The sequence below is a fragment of the Doryrhamphus excisus genome, chromosome 16, assembly GCF_030265055.1.
Source record: "Doryrhamphus excisus isolate RoL2022-K1 chromosome 16, RoL_Dexc_1.0, whole genome shotgun sequence".
Lineage (NCBI taxonomy): Eukaryota > Metazoa > Chordata > Actinopteri > Syngnathiformes > Syngnathidae > Doryrhamphus > Doryrhamphus excisus.
Window position 1 is genome coordinate 18,723,195 of NC_080481.1, and position 20,866 is coordinate 18,744,060.

At 42.2% G+C, this 20,866-nt stretch overlaps 1 protein-coding gene and 2 long non-coding RNA genes across 3 annotated transcripts in view; 2 read left to right on the forward strand and 1 right to left on the reverse strand.

Annotated features, from left to right (window-relative positions):
- The window catches only part of LOC131104084 (uncharacterized), a 33,633-nt gene extending 20,353 nt beyond the window's left edge, over positions 1-13,280 (forward strand). Inside the window, exon 4 of the long non-coding RNA XR_009119729.1 lies at positions 11,284-13,280. This is a non-coding gene — a long non-coding RNA (uncharacterized LOC131104084). The remainder of the gene's footprint in view (positions 1-11,283) is intronic.
- Positions 1,250-16,267, reverse strand: ntsr1 (neurotensin receptor 1 (high affinity)). Its single transcript, XM_058050862.1, has 4 exons — positions 15,525-16,267; positions 4,975-5,176; positions 3,216-3,300; positions 1,250-1,912 (listed from the first exon to the last, which is right to left on the reverse strand). The coding sequence occupies exons 1-4, from the start codon at positions 16,179-16,181 to the stop codon at positions 1,654-1,656; spliced, it is 1,203 nt and encodes a 400-aa protein (XP_057906845.1). The 5' UTR covers positions 16,182-16,267; the 3' UTR covers positions 1,250-1,653.
- Positions 16,268-17,421: 1,154 nt separating this feature from the next.
- On the forward strand, positions 17,422-19,823 carry LOC131104083 (uncharacterized). Its single transcript, XR_009119726.1, has 4 exons — positions 17,422-17,563; positions 18,515-18,585; positions 18,920-18,971; positions 19,059-19,823. It is a non-coding gene; the product is annotated as an uncharacterized LOC131104083 (long non-coding RNA).
- The last annotated feature ends 1,043 nt before the right edge of the window (positions 19,824-20,866 follow it).

The window sequence follows — 20,866 nt, forward strand, 5'->3', positions numbered from 1 at the left end:
GGGGGCTGATTATGTAATAACCCCAAACTTACATCACGAATAGCTCATAAGTCACAAGTACGACGGTACAAACTATTATTTTAATTGCACAAAACAACACAAATGCAGCACAAACAAATGTTGGTTTAATATGGAAGTAATTGGAGGCTGGTGGAACTTTGATTGAATTTGATTGGCCGATCAAATAACCTAATAACTCAAAAACAGAAGAAGTACAGTACAAAGTTCAGTACAAGTAAATGAATAAATTATCAGTTCCTCTAGTATTTCCTGAAAAAAACCATGTTTGATGATAGAAAATACGTGTACTGTCACAATCCGCTTCGTCTCCTGTGTGACAGTTTGTGTTTCACGTAGTTTGCCTTAGTTCCTGTTTGCATGCTTTTATTTTGTTGTTCTTCCTGTGTTGGTCTGTCCTGCGTTTCGTCACTTTTACTTTCCCGTTCTCCGCGCACCTGTTTCTAATTTGATTCTTGTATTTAGTTGAGCCGGGTGCGTTGCCTTTGGTTGGTTCATTGTATGTTTGTTATTCATTGCGTGTCGCATGCCAGTGCTGCATTCGCCCAACTTTCAAAATAAAGCTAAGCTTTTTCCTGCACCATTCTCCTCTTCTCTGCAACCTGGGCTCGCATCGCAACACCTGCATGGCGAGCCGTGACATGTACGCTGTTTAAAGTCAAATTGGGGGTGCAACAAGTGCCTGAAAACTCCATTTAAAGCGCTAAGATGAAGTTGTCAGGAGCGAACTCACCCGGGTGAGGAGTCTCACCCGGGTGAGGAGTCTCACCCGGGTGAGGAGTCTCACCCGGGTGAGGAGTCTCACCCGGGTGAGGAGTCTCACCCGGGTGAGGAGTCACCGGGTGAGGAGTCACCCAGGTGTGAAGAGCCTGATGTGTGCAGGTGGCCCGTTAATGAGCCATTATTATACAATAATGACTTGTCGTATATGAACTTGTCCATAAACCTCTGAGCTGTTTGTCCATATTTCTATATCATGACTTTTTGAGATATTTCTTTTTAAAATCACCTGCAGTCAGAGTGGAGCACGTCGTGGAGTTGACCAAATATGACGTGTTAGCATTTGATATATTGGATATATTTGATATATTGGATATATTTGATATATTGGATATATTGGATTTATTGGATATATTGGATTTATTGGATATATTGGATTTATTGGATATATTGGATTTATTGGATATATTGGATATATTTGATATATTGGATATATTGGATTTATTGGATATATTGGATTTATTGGATTTATTGGATATATTTGATATATTTGATATATTGGATATATTGGATTTATTGGATTTATTGGATTTATTGGATATATTGGATATATTGGATATATTGGATTTATTGGATTTATTGGATATATTGGATATATTGGATTTATTGGATATATTGGATATATTGGATATAACAAAGGGACCCTCCACAATGCTGGAAATGATGGTGTGTAATCTTTACGTGGACACACACTACACACACAGTACACACACTAAACGTTGTTTTCCATCACTGGTCAGACCAGTCAGACCTTCAAAATAAAACACCTGCAATTGTAACGTCTGCCAGATCTGACAATCCAGAAACCGCACCGTCTGTTTGGTGGAGGAGAAAGTACTACGTGAAAGGTACTTTCTAGTAGGCCGTCTCCTTGACGATGTTGGTGGAGAGGGTGTGGTTGCTGGAGATGCTGACAGAGTGTTGGGTGAGAGGCCGGGGACGTATGGCGGGCGAGCGGCGCCCGCACGGCAGGCACGGAGAGCGCAGCGTGGAGAAGAAGACCTGGCGGAAGGGTGCAGACACCAAGTTGTAGAGCACGGGGTTGATGGCCGAGCTGACGTAGAAGAGAACGTTGGTGATCATGTAGAAGTAGTGGTAGAAGTCGTACAGGTCGCTGAGGATGACACGGGTCACATGGTTACCTTTTATTGATCTCTGGTTGCACAGCCAAGGATCCACAAATATACACGCGTCTTTGTAAACTAGTACATTGAAATTAATACAGATTTTTTTTATCATTTCATCAGCTATTTTAGCGTTACTTATCCTTTTTCACAAATATCCCAAAAACCCATTTTATAACTTTTTAAAGTTTTGTATGTATATAGTTACAACAATATATGTTTTTAAATTATATATATATGTATTTTCAAAAATAGTACTACATTTTAGCATAAAAAATTTGATTCCCATTTAACATTTTCTACTACATTTTCACACAAGACAAATGACATATTTTTTTTTTTGCAAATCAGTAATAAATATAATCATTTCTGTCTTTTGTGCGTTTTTGTAAACCAGTCAATATGAAAATTCATGAATCACTGTTTTTTGTAATAATATTAATCATAATTGTATAAAATAATAAATTATATTTATTTATTTTTTCAAGTAATAGTATAGTTAAATTAAATTAAAAATACATGTTCTGTAAATATAGTCCTCTTTCACACACAGCAGACTTTATTACAAATATATTAGATGATTTTTCTTTGGCCTTTTTTTTTTGCAAAACAGTGAATTTAGAAAATTAATGGATGACAATAACATAATTTTAGGATTAAGGTTAAGCTTAACAAATTTATCATACACCATGTTCAGGATTAAAAATTCTTTAATCATTTTTTTGTGTGTGTTTTGTCACAATCCGCATCGTCTCCTGTGTGACAGTTTTTGTTTTCACGTAGTTTGCCTTAGTTCCTGCTTTCATGCTTTTATTTTGTTGTTCTTCCTGTGTTGGTCTGTCCTGCGTTTCGTCACTTTTACTTTCCCTTCTCCGCGCACCTGTTGCCAATTTGATTCTTGTATTTAGTTGAGCCGGGTGCGTTGCCTTTGGTTGGTTCATTGTATGTTTGTTATTCATTGCGTGTCGCATGCCAGTGCTGCATTCGCCCAACTTTAAAGATAAAGCTAAGCTTTTTCCTGCACCATTCTCCTCATCTCTGCAACCTGGGCTCGCATCGCAACACCTGCATGGCGAGCCGTGACATGTTTGAAGTACATTTTAAAATAAAAAATGTTTTTTTAATTGTAGTAACTAATAATATATCTTAGATTTCACGTACATATTTTACAAAGGATGGGTGGCTTTTGTGCAAAACAGCACATTTAAAAAAAGAATGGATGATAATAATATATGTTTTTGAATTTAATGTGAAGAATATATTGTAGCATTGAGGAGAGAAGCCGTTACTCACTCGGACCAGTCGCTCACAAAGCAGAACATGAGGCGGCGGGCGTGGTAGGGCAGCCAACAAACCACAAAGGCGATGACCACCGCGCCTGAACACAAACCAGACAGAATCGGCCTTTAGCTGGAAGTCTTCTTCCTCCTCTTTGGGCTTTTCCCTTCAGGGGTCCCACAGCAAAGCAATCTCCTCCATCCAAGCCGGTCTTCCACACCAACTACCCTCATGTCCTCCTTCACGACATCCATAAACCTCCTCTTTGGTCTTCCTCTACGCCTCCTCCCTGGCAGCATCCTTCTACCAATACTTTCACTATCTCTTCTGTGTACATAGTACGGAAGGTTCCAATGTTTCACTTTATGACATGAATTGTTGTATTCAAATGTGGCAAAGCCAATTAACGATCAGCTCTAAAAGATTGGTTAAAACTCCTCCATTGCGGTTTTTACTGGCTTCCCTTTGCTCACATTTATCTTCATTTGGCTTTTAAGTACAGCTGCGGATACCTCGTGATGGACCGCCTCCTCCATTCACACTCAACACGCTTGGAAGGAAAATCAATGATATCAATTACTACCAAATAATAGCAATGGACGGCGGCAAGGTGAGAGCTCTGTACTGGCAAAGACTTCACAGGACCAAAGATCCGTCTGTCTGTCCCTATCCGGCTATGGACCATCTGCTGTCCATGTATCTGTCCACCCTTGGATCTGTCCATCCATGTATCTGTCCACCCGTGTATCTGTCCACCCGTGTATCTGTCCGGCCAAATATCTGTCCATCCATGTATCGGTCCATCCATGTATCTGTCCACCCGTGTATCTGTCCACCCATGTATCTGTCCGGCCAAATATCTGTCCATCCATGGATCTGTCCACCCATGTATCTGTCCGGCCAAGTATCTGTCCATCCATGTATCGGTCCATCCATGTATCGGTCCACCCATGTATCTGTCCACCCATGTATCGGTCCACCCATGTATCGGTCCACCCATGTATCGGTCCACCCACTGTCTATCCATCCATCCATCCATCCGTCTACCTATCAGCTATCTGTCTATCCATGTATCCATGAATCCATGTATCCATCCATCCATCCATCCATCCATCCATCCATCCATCTACCTATCAGCTATCTGTCTATCCATCCATCCATGTATCCATGTCTCCATGAATCCATCCATCCATCCATCCATCCATCCGTCTATCCGTCCCTCAATGTATTTAGTGCCAAAGTGTAGCACAGACTGTGAAGTGTTTGCATTTTCCCCAGGCAGATTTTCAATAAGACGTTCATGTGCTTCCATTCTGCATTCAGTCATCACACATCCACCCTCTCGTTCTTTTCTCAGGCCGCCTGCAGCCCTTTATGGACTATTATACACTACATATACACTATATAAATATACATATTGTACAAACACAACAAACTCCCAGTGTTCCAATTCTACATCCAATGTGCAAACAAACGTTTGATTTGATTTTAAACAACTAAATCTTCTAAGGTCATTTTTTTGGATCACATACGCCTCATGCTTGTTTTCTGTCACGAGACCTTATGAACTTCTCACATTTTCTTTTTTTAGGTTCCCACGCTTTTTATTGTGAAAGTCGCAAAGGAATCTCAACAAGGAGAATTCATGTGGTCTGGTGGCCATAATAATGGACCAACTTACCACTGCGCCTCCCGGCGCCACCTTGCACTGCGCCACTGAATTAGAGAGCCCGTAGAGTCTACAAACTAAACACGAACGACTTAAGACACTTACGTAGAACCAGAACTCCGTGGCGAAGCGACTGAGCGCGGCTGGGTTCCGTGGAGACGTGGAGCATGGTGGGGTTTCGGCCGACGATGCAGATGCGGTTGTCTTGCTCCGCCTCTCTGAACATTCTCAACAGCTGATTGGCTATGACCCTATTCAGGGTGGAGATGGCCACCATGGGTAAGATGAAGGACAGCAAGGCGTTGATCTGTTGGAGACAGAAGATCCATTAGGTGTTGATGAGTATTCATGAGTTCCATTTCCTGTTCTAGGGTTGTCATCACACTTGTGCCTCATTACAAAGTCATCATAGGACAGCTTTAAGAGAAGGTTTCATCATCCTGTAGAAGAACGAGAGGCAGAGGGGACTAATGTTTTCATTCATGCTTGAAGGATAATTGAGAAGCACCCACCGCTGCAGAGGTTTGTTGCTACGTGGAGAGGTCACGTGAGGGATGTTGATGGAAGCCACGCAGGGAATGGTGGATGAAAAATGTTAATGGCTTTAATGAACAATGCTTAGGGAAAGTTCCCTGCCTCCGACACTGATTGAAGCGGAAAGGCTGGGGTGGAGGAAACGCCACAAAGGGGGCTCGGCTTAAAAAATATTGACTTCCAGTGCTGAAAGGGAAGCGGTCATGTTTAAAGCCGGCGACGCAGAATAGCCCCACCGTGTAAGGGATGACACCCCGCTGATCACAATAAGCGGCACTGGGATAAATGACATCAAGGTGGCACTTTTCAGCGCCGTGAGTTATTATACGCGCCGCACGTTCACCAAAGAACACAGGACTCCAACCTTGTTGATCAAGTGCTCGCATCTCAGTTGTCTGATTTAGCTCCTTGTCTCTGGATATTTACTTATATTTACTGATGGCTCCGCTACCACCATCCAACTTCAACATTAGCATCCGGCATCCAGAATCAGCATCCAGCATCCGCATCGACCATCAATACCACTATCCAGCATCAGCATCAGCATCCAGCATCCACAGCTAGCATCAATACCACTATCCAGCATCCAGCATCCGCATCTAGCATCAATACCACTATCCAACATCAGCATCAGCATCCAGCATCAATACCACTATCCAGCATCCACAGCTAGCATCAATACCACTATCCAGCATCCAGCATCCGCATCTAGCATCAATACCACTATCCAACATCAGCATCAGCATCCAGCATACACAGCTAGCATCAATACCACTATCCAGCATCCACAGCTAGCATCAATACCACTATCCAGCATCAGCATCAGCATCCAGCATCCACAGCTAGCATCAATACCACTATCCAGCATCCAGCATCCGCATCTAGCATCAATACCACTATCCAGCATCCAGCATCCGCATCTAGCATCAATACCACTATCCAGCATCAGCATCCAGCATCCAGCATCAATACCACTATCCAGCATCAGCATCCAGCATCCACAGCTAGCATCAATACCACTATCCAGCATCAGCATCCACATCTAGCATCAATACCACTATCCAGCATCTAGCATTGGAATCAGCATCCAGCAGCCACATCAACATCAACATCCAGCATCAACATGTATCATCAGAATCGGTATCCAGCATTAACATCAGCATCCTGCATCCCATCCAGCATCAGCATCAGCATCAGCATCAGCATCTGGCATCTACCTTGGATTAGAACAGGCTGCAGTTGAACCTCCAAAGTTGAACAATTTGGAATTTTGTTCAAATGTGCCTCAAAAGTTGAGCGATGTGAGTGATGATAACCGATGACAACTGGGGGGCTGGGGGGCGGAGTACCCGGGGAGAACATGCAAACTCCACACAGAGATGCCAGAGGGTGGAATCGAACCCTGGTCTCCTAGCTGTGTGGCTTGCACGTTACCCACTCGTTCACCGTGCAGCCACATAAAAACATAAAAACTGAAATTCTAATCCAACAAAATAATCATAGAAATATAGAATTGAATTTGTGTTGTGTCCATAGAGACATCGAGTAATCCATGTAGTACACGTAGTACACGTAGTACACGTAGTACACGTACAGTACACAAGAGCAAGACAATGTGCTCTGTTGTGATGGTGGCCTGGCTCGGCTTTCACCCTGGATCACGTTGACACGTTGTGTTGGGGGGGGGGGGGGATTAGCAATGTTTCATGTTAGCTAGGTGCCAACGCTTCATGCACCTGCGAGTGGATATCGTCACACGAGTGACGCACGCACCGTTCCGCAGCGTTCATTCGCGTGTCTCTCCATGCATCCAATTGCCCTTATGTTGGATAATTCCACATTTATGGTATAGAATATGTAAGCAAGCTATACAGGTCGTTACTATTGCATCGTTACAGGAAATCCTGCCATACTGTATCGCATGGGAATTGGCCTGAATCATACTGGATCAAACTTGGAGTGGATCTCAACCTCACTGATGATTGGCATATCATATTGTATAGACATAGACATAGACGTAGACATAGACGTAGACATACACATAGACATAGACATACACATAGACATACACATAGACATAGACGTAGACGTAGACGTAGACATACACATAGACATACACATAGACGTAGACGTAGACGTAGACATAGACATAGACTTTATTATTGTCATTGTCAAATAATAATGTGGAGAATAAATACATTGCATCAAATATGAACAATGTACAGCATAAACAGTAATTTGTACAAATAATTAGTAGAGGCTTATTTGGCATTGAGCAGTCTGATGGCCAGGGGGAGTAGCTGTCTCTAAACCTGCTTGTTCTACAGCGGATGCTGCAGAACCTTCTCCCTGACGCCAGGCGAGAAAACAGTCATGCTGTATGACAGTGGAATTATGAATCAAATTGTATGGTATAGTCGTGTATAGTAGTGTAGTATTGTTACGCATCGTATAATCGTATAATGGAGTCAATCAAATCAGATTGGTCTGATCTACCCTGTCCTAATCGGCGTGAGTCATATGGTATGGTGCTGTAATGGAAGTGAGTCATATGGTATGGTGCTGTAATCGGCGTGAGTCATATGGTATGGTGCTGTAATGGAAGTGAGTCATATGGTATGGTGCTGTAATCGGCGTGAGTCATATGGTATGGTGCTGTAATCGGCGTGAGTCATATGGTATGGTGCTGTAATCGAAGTGAGTCATATGGTATGGTGCTGTAATGGAAGTGAGTCATATGGTATGGTGCTGTAATCGAAGTGAGTCATATGGAATGGTGCTGTAATCGAAGTGAGTCATATGGTATGGTGCTGTAATTGGCGTGAGTCATATGGTATGGTGCTGTAATCGAAGTGAGTCATATGGTATGGTGCTGTAATCGAAGTGAGTCATATGGTATGGTGCTGTAATCGGCGTGAGTCATATGGTATGGTGCTGTAATCGGCGTGAGTCATATGGTATGGTGCTGTAATGGAAGTGAGTCATATGGTATGGTGCTGTAATCGAAGTGAGTCATATGGTATGGTGCTGTAATGGAAGTGAGTCATATGGTATGGTGCTGTAATGGAAGTGAGTCATATGGTATGGTGCTGTAATCGAAGTGAGTCATATGGTATGGTGCTGTAATCGAAGTGAGTCATATGGTATGGTGCTGTAATGGAAGTGAGTCATATGGTATGGTGCTGTAATGGAAGTGAGTCATATGGTATGGTGCTGTAATCGAAGTGAGTCATATGGTATGGTGCTGTAATCGAAGTGAGTCATATGGTATGGTGCTGTAATGGAAGTGAGTCATATGGTATGGTGCTGTAATCGGCGTGAGTCATATGGTATGGTGCTGTAATCGGCGTGAGTCATATGGTATGGTGCTGTAATCGAAGTGAGTCATATGGTATGGTGCTGTAATCGAAGTGAGTCATATGGTATGGTGCTGTAATCGGCGTGAGTCATATGGTATGGTGCTGTAATCGGCGTGAGTCATATGGTATGGTGCTGTAATGGAAGTGAGTCATATGGTATGGTGCTGTAATCGAAGTGAGTCATATGGTATGGTGCTGTAATGGAAGTGAGTCATATGGTATGGTGCTGTAATGGAAGTGAGTCATATGGTATGGTGCTGTAATCGAAGTGAGTCATATGGTATGGTGCTGTAATGGAAGTGAGTCATATGGTATGGTGCTGTAATGGAAGTGAGTCATATGGTATGGTGCTGTAATGGAAGTGAGTCATATGGTATGGTGCTGTAATGGAAGTGAGTCATATGGTATGGTGCTGTAATCGAAGTGAGTCATATGGTATGGTGCTGTAATCGAAGTGAGTCATATGGTATGGTGCTGTAATGGAAGTGAGTCATATGGTATGGTGCTGTAATCGAAGTGAGTCATATGGTATGGTGCTGTAATCGGCGTGAGTCATATGGTATGGTGCTGTAATGGAAGTGAGTCATATGGTATGGTGCTGTAATGGAAGTGAGTCATATGGTATGGTGCTGTAATGGAAGTGAGTCATATGGTATGGTGCTGTAATGGAAGTGAGTCATATGGTATGGTGCTGTAATGGAAGTGAGTCATATGGTATGGTGCTGTAATGGAAGTGAGTCATATGGTATGGTGCTGTAATCGGCGTGAGTCATATGGTATGGTGCTGTAATCGAAGTGAGTCATATGGTATGGTGCTGTAATCGAAGTGAGTCATATGGTATGGTGCTGTAATCGAAGTGAGTCATATGGTATGGTGCTGTAATCGAAGTGAGTCATATGGTATGGTACATTCAGTCATGTGGTCCTTTTGTTGCGGTTGTGTCCTTGCGGGATGACACCAACACAAAGACGTCCTCCGGCAAGGACACTTGCCTTTAGCGTCACGTACGCCGTCAGACAAGCACGTCACGTCGTCGTGGCAGCGGGCGACGACGCTAATTAACATTATCAGAGGCGCCAGGCAGCTGAAGATGCTGATTTTCCCGATCCTTCATACGCTGGCATATCCATCATTTGGCTGCTCGCCGTGAGGCGGACAGAAAATAAACTAAAGAGTTTGACACGCAGCGGTTCAAGGCAGCAACACTCCATCACTGCTGCACTCGTACGCGCTCACATTCCTACGCAGACATTCCTACTTTGTCTTCAATCATGCATGGTCATAGGAGTAGTACTGCCAAGTAAGTAGTACTACCTGCTGTCTTCCACAGTGCATCTCAGCTTTGTCACATAGAGCTTTTTTTTTTTACCCCATTTTTGCTTTTTTTTACTTTTTGTCTTTATTCCAATAATATTTAGACTTTATTCCAATAACGTACAATATATTTAAAAAAGAAACACCTTCTTTCTTTCATAAATCATCTGTACGCTACTAGAATGACATAATTTTTTTGTCTGGCGGGGATGATGGTGTGCTTCAGCAATGTCCTGGGATTTCGACCCATTTTCCCACTTTGCTCTTTTTGTTTGTTTATTTGTTTTGTTTTGTGTAAGATTCTGTGATTATATGTGTGGACAAAGAAAGAAAAATCACTCACTGAATTGGCAACTGCTCTGCCGTGGCGAAGGTAGGATTTAATAAGCTTTGCTTCTTCCTGCTCCTTTTCAGACATGTGTAGCAATGATGTGTATATTATATATGTGTATATGTGATGTACATTAATGTAACATTGCATGCATGTCTGAAATAAATCAACAAAGAAGAATAATATTATAATTTTTTTCCCCAATCAAAATTTCCAAAAATTACAAATATTAGTTTTGTTTTGTTCTCATAATTATTACAATTTAAAAATATATTCAAAACATTTCTTTAATTTTAGAATTTTATGCTATGAAAATGACGGGCAGCACGGCGGTCGAGTGGTTAGCGGGCAGACCTCACAGCTAGGAAACCAGGGTTCAATCCCACCCTCGGACATCTCTGTGTGGAGTTTGCATGTTCTCCCCGTGCATGCGTGGGTTTTCTCCGGGTACTCCGGTTTCCTCCCACATTCCAAAAACATGCTAGGTTAATTGGCCACTCCAAATTGTCCATAGGTATGAATGTGAGTGTGAATGGTTGTTTGTCTATATGTGCCCTGTGATTGGCTGGCCACCAGTCCAGGGTGGACCCCGCCTCTCGCCCCAAGACAGCTGGGATAGGCTCCAGCACCCCCGCGACCCTCTTGAGGAAAAGCGGTAGAAAATGAATGAATGAATGAAAATGATCTTGTTTTTTGTTTTTCTAAAATTACCAAAACCTTTGTTGGAAATGGAAAAAATATTTTTCACCTACATTTTCAGCTGTTTTTTGACCCATGTGATTTTTAATATGTGAGCCGATCTGCTAAATCAACAAGTTCATCTCTGAAACCATCGCTAGCATCCGCTTTGCCTCCTATGTGCTTTTCCCCAACAGGAACCCGTCCAGACTTGATCTCAGTTGTCCATCTCTCCCAAATGAAAGCCGCCATGGGAGATAATCCTCGCCTGAAGTCATCACATGGACAAGAGGAGTGTCCGTATCAGGGGTGTCCAAAGTGTGTCCCGGGACATTCAAAAAATAACATTTAAAAAAAACTAAAATAATGAAAAAAAATCTGTAACTTCAGAAATATTACAGAAAAAAGCTGTAATCTAAGGAGAATAAACACATAATTATATTTTTTTGAAGAACCAAACAAAACAAAACAAAAAAAGGTTGTCATTTTTGGAAAATGAGGTTGGGGATGAAGTTATAATATCATAGGAATAAATTCATAAATATTATGGGAATAAAGCTGTAATATTATGGAAATAAAATCACAATATTATGGAAATAAAATCATAATATTATGGGACCAAAGATTAGATTCAGAATATTATGGGAATAAATGCCCATAGAAATAGAGTCATAATATTATTTACCAACTTTATGCAAGAAGAAAGTTGAAATGTTTGTGAAACAGCCAAAATAGGTGGGAAAAAATTGGTAGTAATTTTACAAAAATAAAACCAAAAATCGGAGGAGAAAAAGTTGTCATGCTGATGAAATGATTTTGCTTTCATTAGCGTTGGCTCCAAGCCAAGGGCTGCTCGCCGTGCTCGTCCTTCCATCGGTTGCTTTACGTGTGACAGAGGCGGACAAAAGCGATAGTCGTCACATAGTCGTCACAGGACAACGTGAAACATGCCAGGATTATGTCGAGTATAACACAGACTCGTACGTCACAGCAAGCTCACAATGATTGCAGCCACTAGGTGGCGCCAAAACACCCTTTCACATTTTGACTACGAGACTTTTCCTTGTCATGTTACCAGTTTTTGTTTTTTTTTAGATACTCACACCCGACTATGATTGGCTGGCGACCAGTCCAGGGTGTACCCCGCCTCTCGCCCGAAGACAGCTGGGATAGGCTCCAGCACCCCCCGCGACCCTCGTGAGGAAAAGCGGTAGAAAATGAATGAATGAATGAACACCCGACTAGAAGCGACAGGATGCACGGAGACGAGAGACAGACCCTTTGGGCCTGCCGTCAACAAATCTACCAAGTGCATTAGCCATGTCAAACCTGTGCAAATATTTGCAGCGAGAGTGAGACGGATGTTTGCTTGGGTATACAAGAAGCGTCCCAGCACGCTTATGCGAGGAGGACAAGATAAATACCACCCCCTCCGCTCGTTAATAGTCAGGGAGCAGATAAGCCGGGGGAATCCGTCTGGCGGAACACCAACAACGCTCGGGGGGCCCACGGAAAATCGGAAGTCAGAAATAGACCCGTCAGCGATTAGTGGCTCAAAAATAACATCAACAACTTCAGTAGCATAGAATTGGAATATTGGAAAGGCAACTATTTCATGTTTACTTCATGTTTAGAGGGCTCTAATGATGTTAAAATAATAATAATGTTAAAATGTATGTTGACAACTGGCGGTTTCCTATCTCTTGGAAGTCACGTTTCCTCTTATTATGTCTACTATATTAGGTCATAATAGGAGTGTAAAGGTGACTATAACAATGTTTAAAAGCATATTTGTGTACTTATTTTCTCTAATGATGTTGAGCATATTGGGTCAAAGGTGACTACAGGGGTGTTATCACATGTCTAGAGAGCTCTAATAATGTAAGAAAGTGGATTTGAAGATTTCATAACATCTATAACGGCTTTTCTATGTCTTATAAGTCATATTTATTCTAATGTATGTACGTATGTCTACCACGTATATTGGGTAATAGGAGTGTAAAGGCGACTATAGGGGTGTTATTGCATATCCAGAGGGCTCCAATAATATTGCAAAAGGTGGTAAACAGGTCTTCTCTGTCTCATAAGTCACATTGTCTCTGATTATATCGACTATATTTGATAAGAGGAATGTACAAGTCATTATACGGGTGTTATTTCATGTTTTGAGGGCTCAAAAAATTGTGTGTTTTGTAGGTGGTAAATAAAAGTCTATTTCTATGTCTTGTATGTCTTATTTTCTCTTAATATGTCTAATATCTTGGGAAATAGGAGTGTAAAGGTGACTATATGGGTGTTATTTCATGTCTAGAGGGCTTTAATGATATCAAGAAGTTCTCTATGTTTGTATGATCGATGTTTTTGTACAGATTTGATGTGGGGGAGGGGTGAGAAGAAAGTTGTACAGTATACAGTATATACAATCCATATTATATACGTATGATGTATTATGGGTTTTCTTGCCAAGTTGTTCTTCTTTGTGCTGAGTTGGCTTCATGCCGTCGCCTCTTGCAGTGTTTCCAAGGGTCCAACGTGAGCTGAGAGTAAAAAAAAACAAACAAAACCCCCCCTCGGAACTTGGCAAATTGGACTCTTGGCCTGCTTCTGGGATCACCACCCACCCGCCCCGGCGCTGGGAAGCGTGCATGGCCCCGAAGGAGGGAAAGTGGCTTAACATCACAAACAGATGACAAAGCACGGCTTCCTCTTCCAGGACGGTGACCCTCTGCTAACATTAATAATGTAACATGCAGGGCACACGACCAACACAATTATGCTATACAAATACTTGATTACAAGTAATACAGGAATACAGGGTTAGGGTACCCACTTGTTTTACAACCTGAGGATGGTTTTCACAATCATTTGGAGTATTATGCTAGAAGATTTACATTTGTCACTAGCGGTTGGCCCTTGTTGGGACTGGAGCCTGGGGTCATTAAGTCCCAACATTATGGGAATGAAGTCATAATATTACTAAAAGAACGTTTTTATAAAGATGACTTGGGATGGAAGTTGAAATATTTGAATTTTCATTTTAAAAAATAGCAAAAGTGAGGGGGTAAAAAAAAGAGCATTTCTAGAGAAAAACGACATTGTTCGACATTCTATGTTCCATGTTCTATGTGTCATGTTCTATGTTCGACATTCTATGTTCCATGTTCTATGTGTCATGTTCTATATTCAACATTCTATGTTCCATGTTCTATGTGTCATGTTCTATGTTCGACATTCTATGTTCCATGTTCTATGTGTCATGTTCTATATTCGACATTCTATGTTCCATGTTCTATGTGTCATGTTCTATGTTCGACATTCTATGTTCCATGTTCTATGTGTCATGTTCTATGTTCGACATTCTATGTTCCATGTTCTATGTGTCATGTTCTATGTTCGACATTCTATGTTCCATGTTCTATGTGTCATGTTCTATGTTCGACATTCTATGTTCCATGTTCTATGTGTCATGTTCTATGTTCGACATTCTATGTTCCATGTTCTATGTGTCATGTTCTATGTTCGACATTCTATGTGTCATGTTCTATGTGTCATGTTCTATGTTCGACATTCTATGTTCTATGTGTCATGTTCTATGTTCAACATTCTATGTTCCATGTTCTATGTGTCATGTTCTATGTTCAACATTCTATGTTCCATGTTCTATGTGTCATGTTCTATGTTCGACATTCTATGTTCCATGTTCTATGTGTCATGTTCTATGTTCAACATTCTATGTTCCATGTCTATGTTCCATGTTCTATGTGTCATGTTCTATGTTCGACATTCTATGTTCCATGTTCTATGTGCCATGTCTATGTGTCATGTTCTATGTTCAACTACTATGTTCCATGTCTATGTGCCATGTTCTATGTTCGACATTCTATGTGTCATGTTCTATCTTCGACATTCTATGTTCCATGTTCTATGTGTCATGTTCTATGTTCGACATTCTATGTTCCATGTTCTATGTGTCATGTTCTATGTTCGACATTCTATGTTCCATGTTCTATGTGCCATGTCTATGTGTCATGTTCTATGTTCAACTACTATGTTCCATGTCTATGTGCCATGTTCTATGTTCGACATTCTATGTGTCATGTTCTACGTATGTTCCACATCTATGTTCCATGTTCTATGTGCCATGTCTATGTGTCATGTTCTATGTTCGACGTTCTATGTGCCATGTTCTATGTGCCATGTTCTATGTTTGACATTCTATGTGCCATGTTCTATGTTCTCAATTCTACGTTCCATGTTCCACGTGTCATGTTCTGTGTTCTGAGAATGTTTCCAATGCGACTCACAACATCGCCTGTACTCTGAATAAAGTTTTATTCCTGGCGGCCACAAGTGCACCCCGGAACAGACTATTTGCATTTCCTCCAGTTCCTGTGCGAGAACGTCTCGGGACACCAAAAGACGGGAGGCGGGCACCCACCTGGAGCACGGCCTTCACGGTGACGGGGGCCACGGTGGCGGTGCAAATGTTCTCGCCGCGGCGCGCCTCCTGCCCCATGATGAAGAGCATCGGCGCCGCCAGGGCGAAGGAGGCGAGCCACACGCCGCCGATGAGCTTCTTGGTGCGGCTGCGGGACATGATGCTCTTGGCCTTGAAGGGGTGGCAGATGGCCATGTAGCGCTCCGCGCTCAGGGAGGCGATGTTGAAGGCCGTGGCGTACGAGCAGCTGTCCCGCAGGAAGTAGTAGCCGCGGCACACGGCGTCCCCGAACACCCACGGGTGGTGGACCCAGATGAAGTTGTACAGCTCGATGGGCATGGACAGCACCAGGATGAGCAGGTCGGACGCGGCCAGGCTGCTCAGGTGGTAGTGGACGGTGCTCTGCAGGTTCTGCAGGCTCTTCTTGCGCAGCAGGGTGCACAGGGTGACGGCGTTGCCCGTCGAGCCCACGGCGAACACCAGCGCGTAGATGACGGTCACCGCCACCTTGGAGCACAAGTCCGTGTTCACGTCCAGGTCCTCCGCCTCGGGGGCGGTGGTGCCGTTCGGGAAGAGAGATAGGTTCCCCCGGAGTCTCTGCCCCAAAGCTCCCGGGCTGTGCGCGTCGCGCCCGAAGTGCGTCCGGTTGGCGTCCATGTCGGCTGGACGCGCGCGAGGGGGGACCGGGGAGGACTTTGGCCACGCACGCCAGGTGGACACGGACCGGTCCGGTATGAGGAGGACGGAGGAGAACGGCTTTTATGTTCTGCGGCAGGAGGCGTGGACCCTCCGATGACGTCACATGGCTCAATATTTCTCGCCTTTTTTCATTTTTTTCCTGCTGCAAAATGTACTTTTGTACTGTACTTTTTCTTACCATCTTACCATCACACAAGAAAAGAGCACATTGCAACTAAAAATAGTCACAAAAGATTCGCTTTAAAAAAGCAAAAATGAATCCAAAAATGAGTAAAGTAAAAATACAAACATTTTTTCACATTTTGACTTTTTATCTACTAGTTTTGACCTTTTTTAACCTCATAATTAGGACTTTTTATTGCAGAATTTTCATCTCATCTCATAATTTAAATTTTAATCTTATAATTATTTCATACTATGTTTATTTATTATTTTTTCTTTTATTTATAATTGTATTGCACAATTTTGACCTTTACCCATTATCTCATAATTGGTACTTTTAGCCATAATTTTGATCTCATAATTAAAATTTTAATGTCATAATTTTGACTTGTATCTCCTAATTTAAATTTTAATGTCAAAATTTTGACCTTTCTTCTCGTAATTATGACTTTATAATAGTATCATTTTGACCTTTCATCCCATAATTTCAATTTTGATCTCATAATTTTTCTGAATAGTTTTGACTTATACCTCATAATTATGACTTTGTAGTTCACATTTTTGACCGTTTATCCCACAATTTCAATTTAAATTGAATAATTGTGATTTTTTATTGAGTAGGTTTGACTTTTTGTCTCATAGTCTTCACTTTTATGCCATCATTTTGATCTTTTATCTCATCATTTCCAATTTAATCTTGTTTTTTTGCCTTTTTATCTCATAATTGTGACTTTTTACAGAGCAATTTAGACTGACACACTGAAAAAAAGAATTTTTTGGCCCTGTAATTATTACCTCAAATATTAATTTAAATTTTACAAGGATTTATTATTTAACTTCTTTTACTCTAAAATCTCACTCTTTATTTAATGCCTTACTTGATGATTGCGTGTAAATTTGTATCCTCACATTTATATGTAAATTTGATCACTGACACCAAGTAATATTTACAGAACTAATGTATTGATTTTACAACCCGATACCAGATAGTCAAATGTACTTGGGTAATAGCAGTAAACCTGGCCCCCTTGTGGCCATTCTGCGCATGCGTCAGAGGATCGTTAGCCCTCAGACTTGCCAAGGCAAAGTTCGAGGGCGCCATGTTTTCACGGGAAGACGGTGGAAGACGACATGGACGGTCGTTTAACAAGGAAATGCATCGATGTGGAGCCATATGGGTAGGTCATATGCTGACATATATCTGACTTTTTTCTGTCACCTTTCCTCATCTGTTTACGTCAGTTTATAATGTGAAATACTCGACATTAGCTTACCTTTAGCCTGCCAGCTAGCTAGCAATCAACTGCGAGCTTTGTGGAGGCGTTTTCGGTTGCAGAACAGGAGATTTTTATGTTTATTAAATCTGTAATGATTCATTCCTTATATATGTTATTTGATTATTTTGGCAGCAGCAGTGTCCTCAAAGCCACGGGAACCGCGTGTAGCTTAAACATTTGTTGAAGTATGCTAGCGACCTGAGTCTTGGGGATGCTGTCGGGGAGCGGGAGTTTTTGTACAGCAGCAGAGTTTGTTCATTCATTCATTCATTTTCTACCGCTTTTTCCTCACGAGGGTCGCGGGGGTGCTGGAGCCTATCCCAGCTGTCTTCGGGCGAGAGGCCAGCCAATCACAGGGCACATATAGACAAACAACCATTCACACTCACATTCATACCTATGGACAATTTGGAGTGGCCAATTAACCTAGCATGTTTTTGGAATGTGGGAGGAAACCGGAGTACCCGGAGAAAACCCACGCATGCACGGGGAGAACATGCAAACTCCACACAGAGATGGCCGAGGGCGGGGACCGAACCCTGGTCTCCTAGCTGTGAGGTCTGTGCACTAACCACCAGACCGCCGTGCCGCCTCAGAGTTTGTTCAGACCCTGAAAATATATCAATAATGGCTGAAACCAGCCTGGAAGGATTAGAAATTTTGGAGCAAGGTTAGTTCACCGCATCTGTGGTCATTTTAATGTCAAAAATATTGTACGGGAACTTTTGTCATCCGTGTTCTACCAATGATCCAAGTATAACCAAATAAACGTTTGTCTTAATTTCACATATTGGAACACATGATATTGTCATGATTTGTCACTACAATGTTGTTTATTCCACTTGTCAACAGCGTCTCAGAAGCAGATTCCTCTCTGTGTGTAAAACAGCAGCTTGCACCAACTAAGACGCCTGACTGAGAAGGTAACATTACAATATTCCGTATATGGTTATTTGAATCTGTAAATGGCAGTTTAGCCTTTTGTTAAGTTTTATTGATTTAAAAGAGTTGGATAATGGAGTTCCTCAACAGTATCCCTTTGTGAGGAAAAAGATAGTTTTGTTTTGTTTAGGTTAGGTTTCAAGACACAGATGAATAAATATTTGTATTAAAAACTAAGTTGATTTTGAGTGTTTTGTTATATTGTCACGCAGCTTTGTAGTTTAGACTAATGTGCACGCAATCTGAAACCATTGTAATGATTTTAGATTTTGTATTGTTGCCATAATTGAAATAATTTCTCGATCTATTTCACAGAATATTGAAGGACGTTGACGCTCAAGAATTTGGTCTCAAAAGCTTAGACAAGGTAAGATCACAGTACAGCTGTTGATTGACACCAACATGGTTTAGTTATTCATTCATTCATTCATTTTCTATGCCGCTTATCCTCTAGGGTGGGGGTATGCTGGAGCCTATCCCAGCTGACTTCGGGCGAGAGGCGGTGCACACCCTGGACTGGTGGCCAGCCAATCACAGGGCGCATATAGACAAACAACCATTCACACTCACATTCATACCTATGGACAATTTGGAGTGGCTAATTAACCTAGCATGTTTTTGGAATGTGGGAGGAAACCGGAGTACCTGGAGAAAACCCACGCATGCACGGAGAGAACATGCAAACTCCACAGAGATGCAACGGAGAATCGAACCCAGTCTTTGGTTTAGTTATGAAATGTTTAATTTATTTCACAGGTACCCCAACCTGTGGATGTGTTGTGTTTTTGTGCACCGTGATCAAGTATGTCCTTCCTTTTGATGACCACATATATAAACAGCCCCTCTGCCAAATGTTTTCATTCAATGTGGCTGGCAAGTATAACTGATGTCTGATGTGTGGAACATGACACGTGTTGAACCATTTCACTGTTATTGCAAGTTAAGTTCCAGTTCAGCACATTTTATTGTGTCTTTTAATTGTAATTAATTGTATAATTGTGAATGTAAAACAAATCTCCAATGATTTATAATGTTTTCTATGGTATTTCTAACCGCACTCATCACTGCTGGAAGTAAATACAGCGTTACTACAAATGTAGTAAAGGTGTTCTAGTTTGAAAGAATGGCGGTCTAGTGGTTAGCGCGCAGACCTCACAGCTAGGGGACCAGGGTTCAATTTCACCCTCAGGCATCGCTGTGTGGAGTTTGCATGTTCTCCCCGTGCATGCGTGGGTTTTCTCCGGGTACTCCGGTTTCCTCCCACATTCCAAAAACATGCTAGGTTAATTGGCCACTCCAAATTGTCCATAGGTATGAATGTGAGTGTGAATGGTTGTCTGTCTATATGTGCCTTGTGTTTGGCTGGCCACCAGTCCAGGGTGTACCCCGCCTCTCGCCCGAAGACAGCTGGGATAGGCTCCAGCACCCCCGTGACCCTCATGAGGAAAAAGCGGTAGAAAATGAATGAATTTTGACTTTATTCTTGGAAATGACAGTATTTTTTCATTTTCCAACCACTTCTACTTTCTTCTTATAACATTACTTTATTCCCATAATACTTTGTTGCTGATGTGATTTTCCTAAAATGACGTTTTTACCTTGATAAGGGTATTTTTGTAATATTTTATGATGTCATTTCATTTCATTTGGGAATATTTGATTGTCATGTCATTTTGGTACTTTGGTAAGAAATGATTAGAGGTGTGTGTGTGTGCGTGTGTGCGTGTGCGTGGTGAGGTGGAACCCACGCCTCGTCTGGAGGAAGGCGGCCATGTGATTAGCGTCGAGGGCGTTAATGAGTTCCCGGCCTCTCGTTCGTCAACCTTTGCCGCTGCCGCTGATTCTCTTAATGAGTTTTGTGCCTCCGATGTATCAACCTTTGCCCCGATTGGGTTCCCCCACGGGTGCTCAGACAAAGTCATTACCACGGTGTCGCACTGCTGCCCCCCCGGGGTGTCGATCTGACAGTAGCAGCCAATAGCAATAGCAGTTCACATGTCACGTAAAGGATCCGTGACTAGCGACTAGCGTTTCTAGTTTCCGTCGTACAGAGCAGGGGTGGGCAAACTACGGCCCCCGGGGCCACATCCGGCCCGCCCGTTCTTTCCAAAGTATTTCATTTAAACTTAACATACAACCTGGCGTCAAGCTTGAGCCGACCTTTTGATGGGTTAAGTAGCTGTTTGGTTATTTGAGGTGGTCTGCTGTTTACAAAGTGCTCCTGAAAAAAGGGACACGACACAGCCACTTTTACTGATACAA

Bases quoted from the DNA above. Each gene is read 5' to 3' on its own strand.
- ntsr1 (XM_058050862.1), bottom strand. From the start codon at position 16,181: ATGGACGCCAACCGGACGCACTTCGGGCGCGACGCGCACAGCCCGGGA. The intron at 3,301-4,974 runs GTAAGTGTCTTA...GTTTGTGTTCAG, and splicing joins CCACGGAGTTCTGGTTCTAC to GCGCGGTGGTCATCGCCTTT. The intron at 1,913-3,215 runs GTGAGTAACGGC...TGTCATCCTCAG, and splicing joins TTTGTGAGCGACTGGTCCGA to CGACCTGTACGACTTCTACC.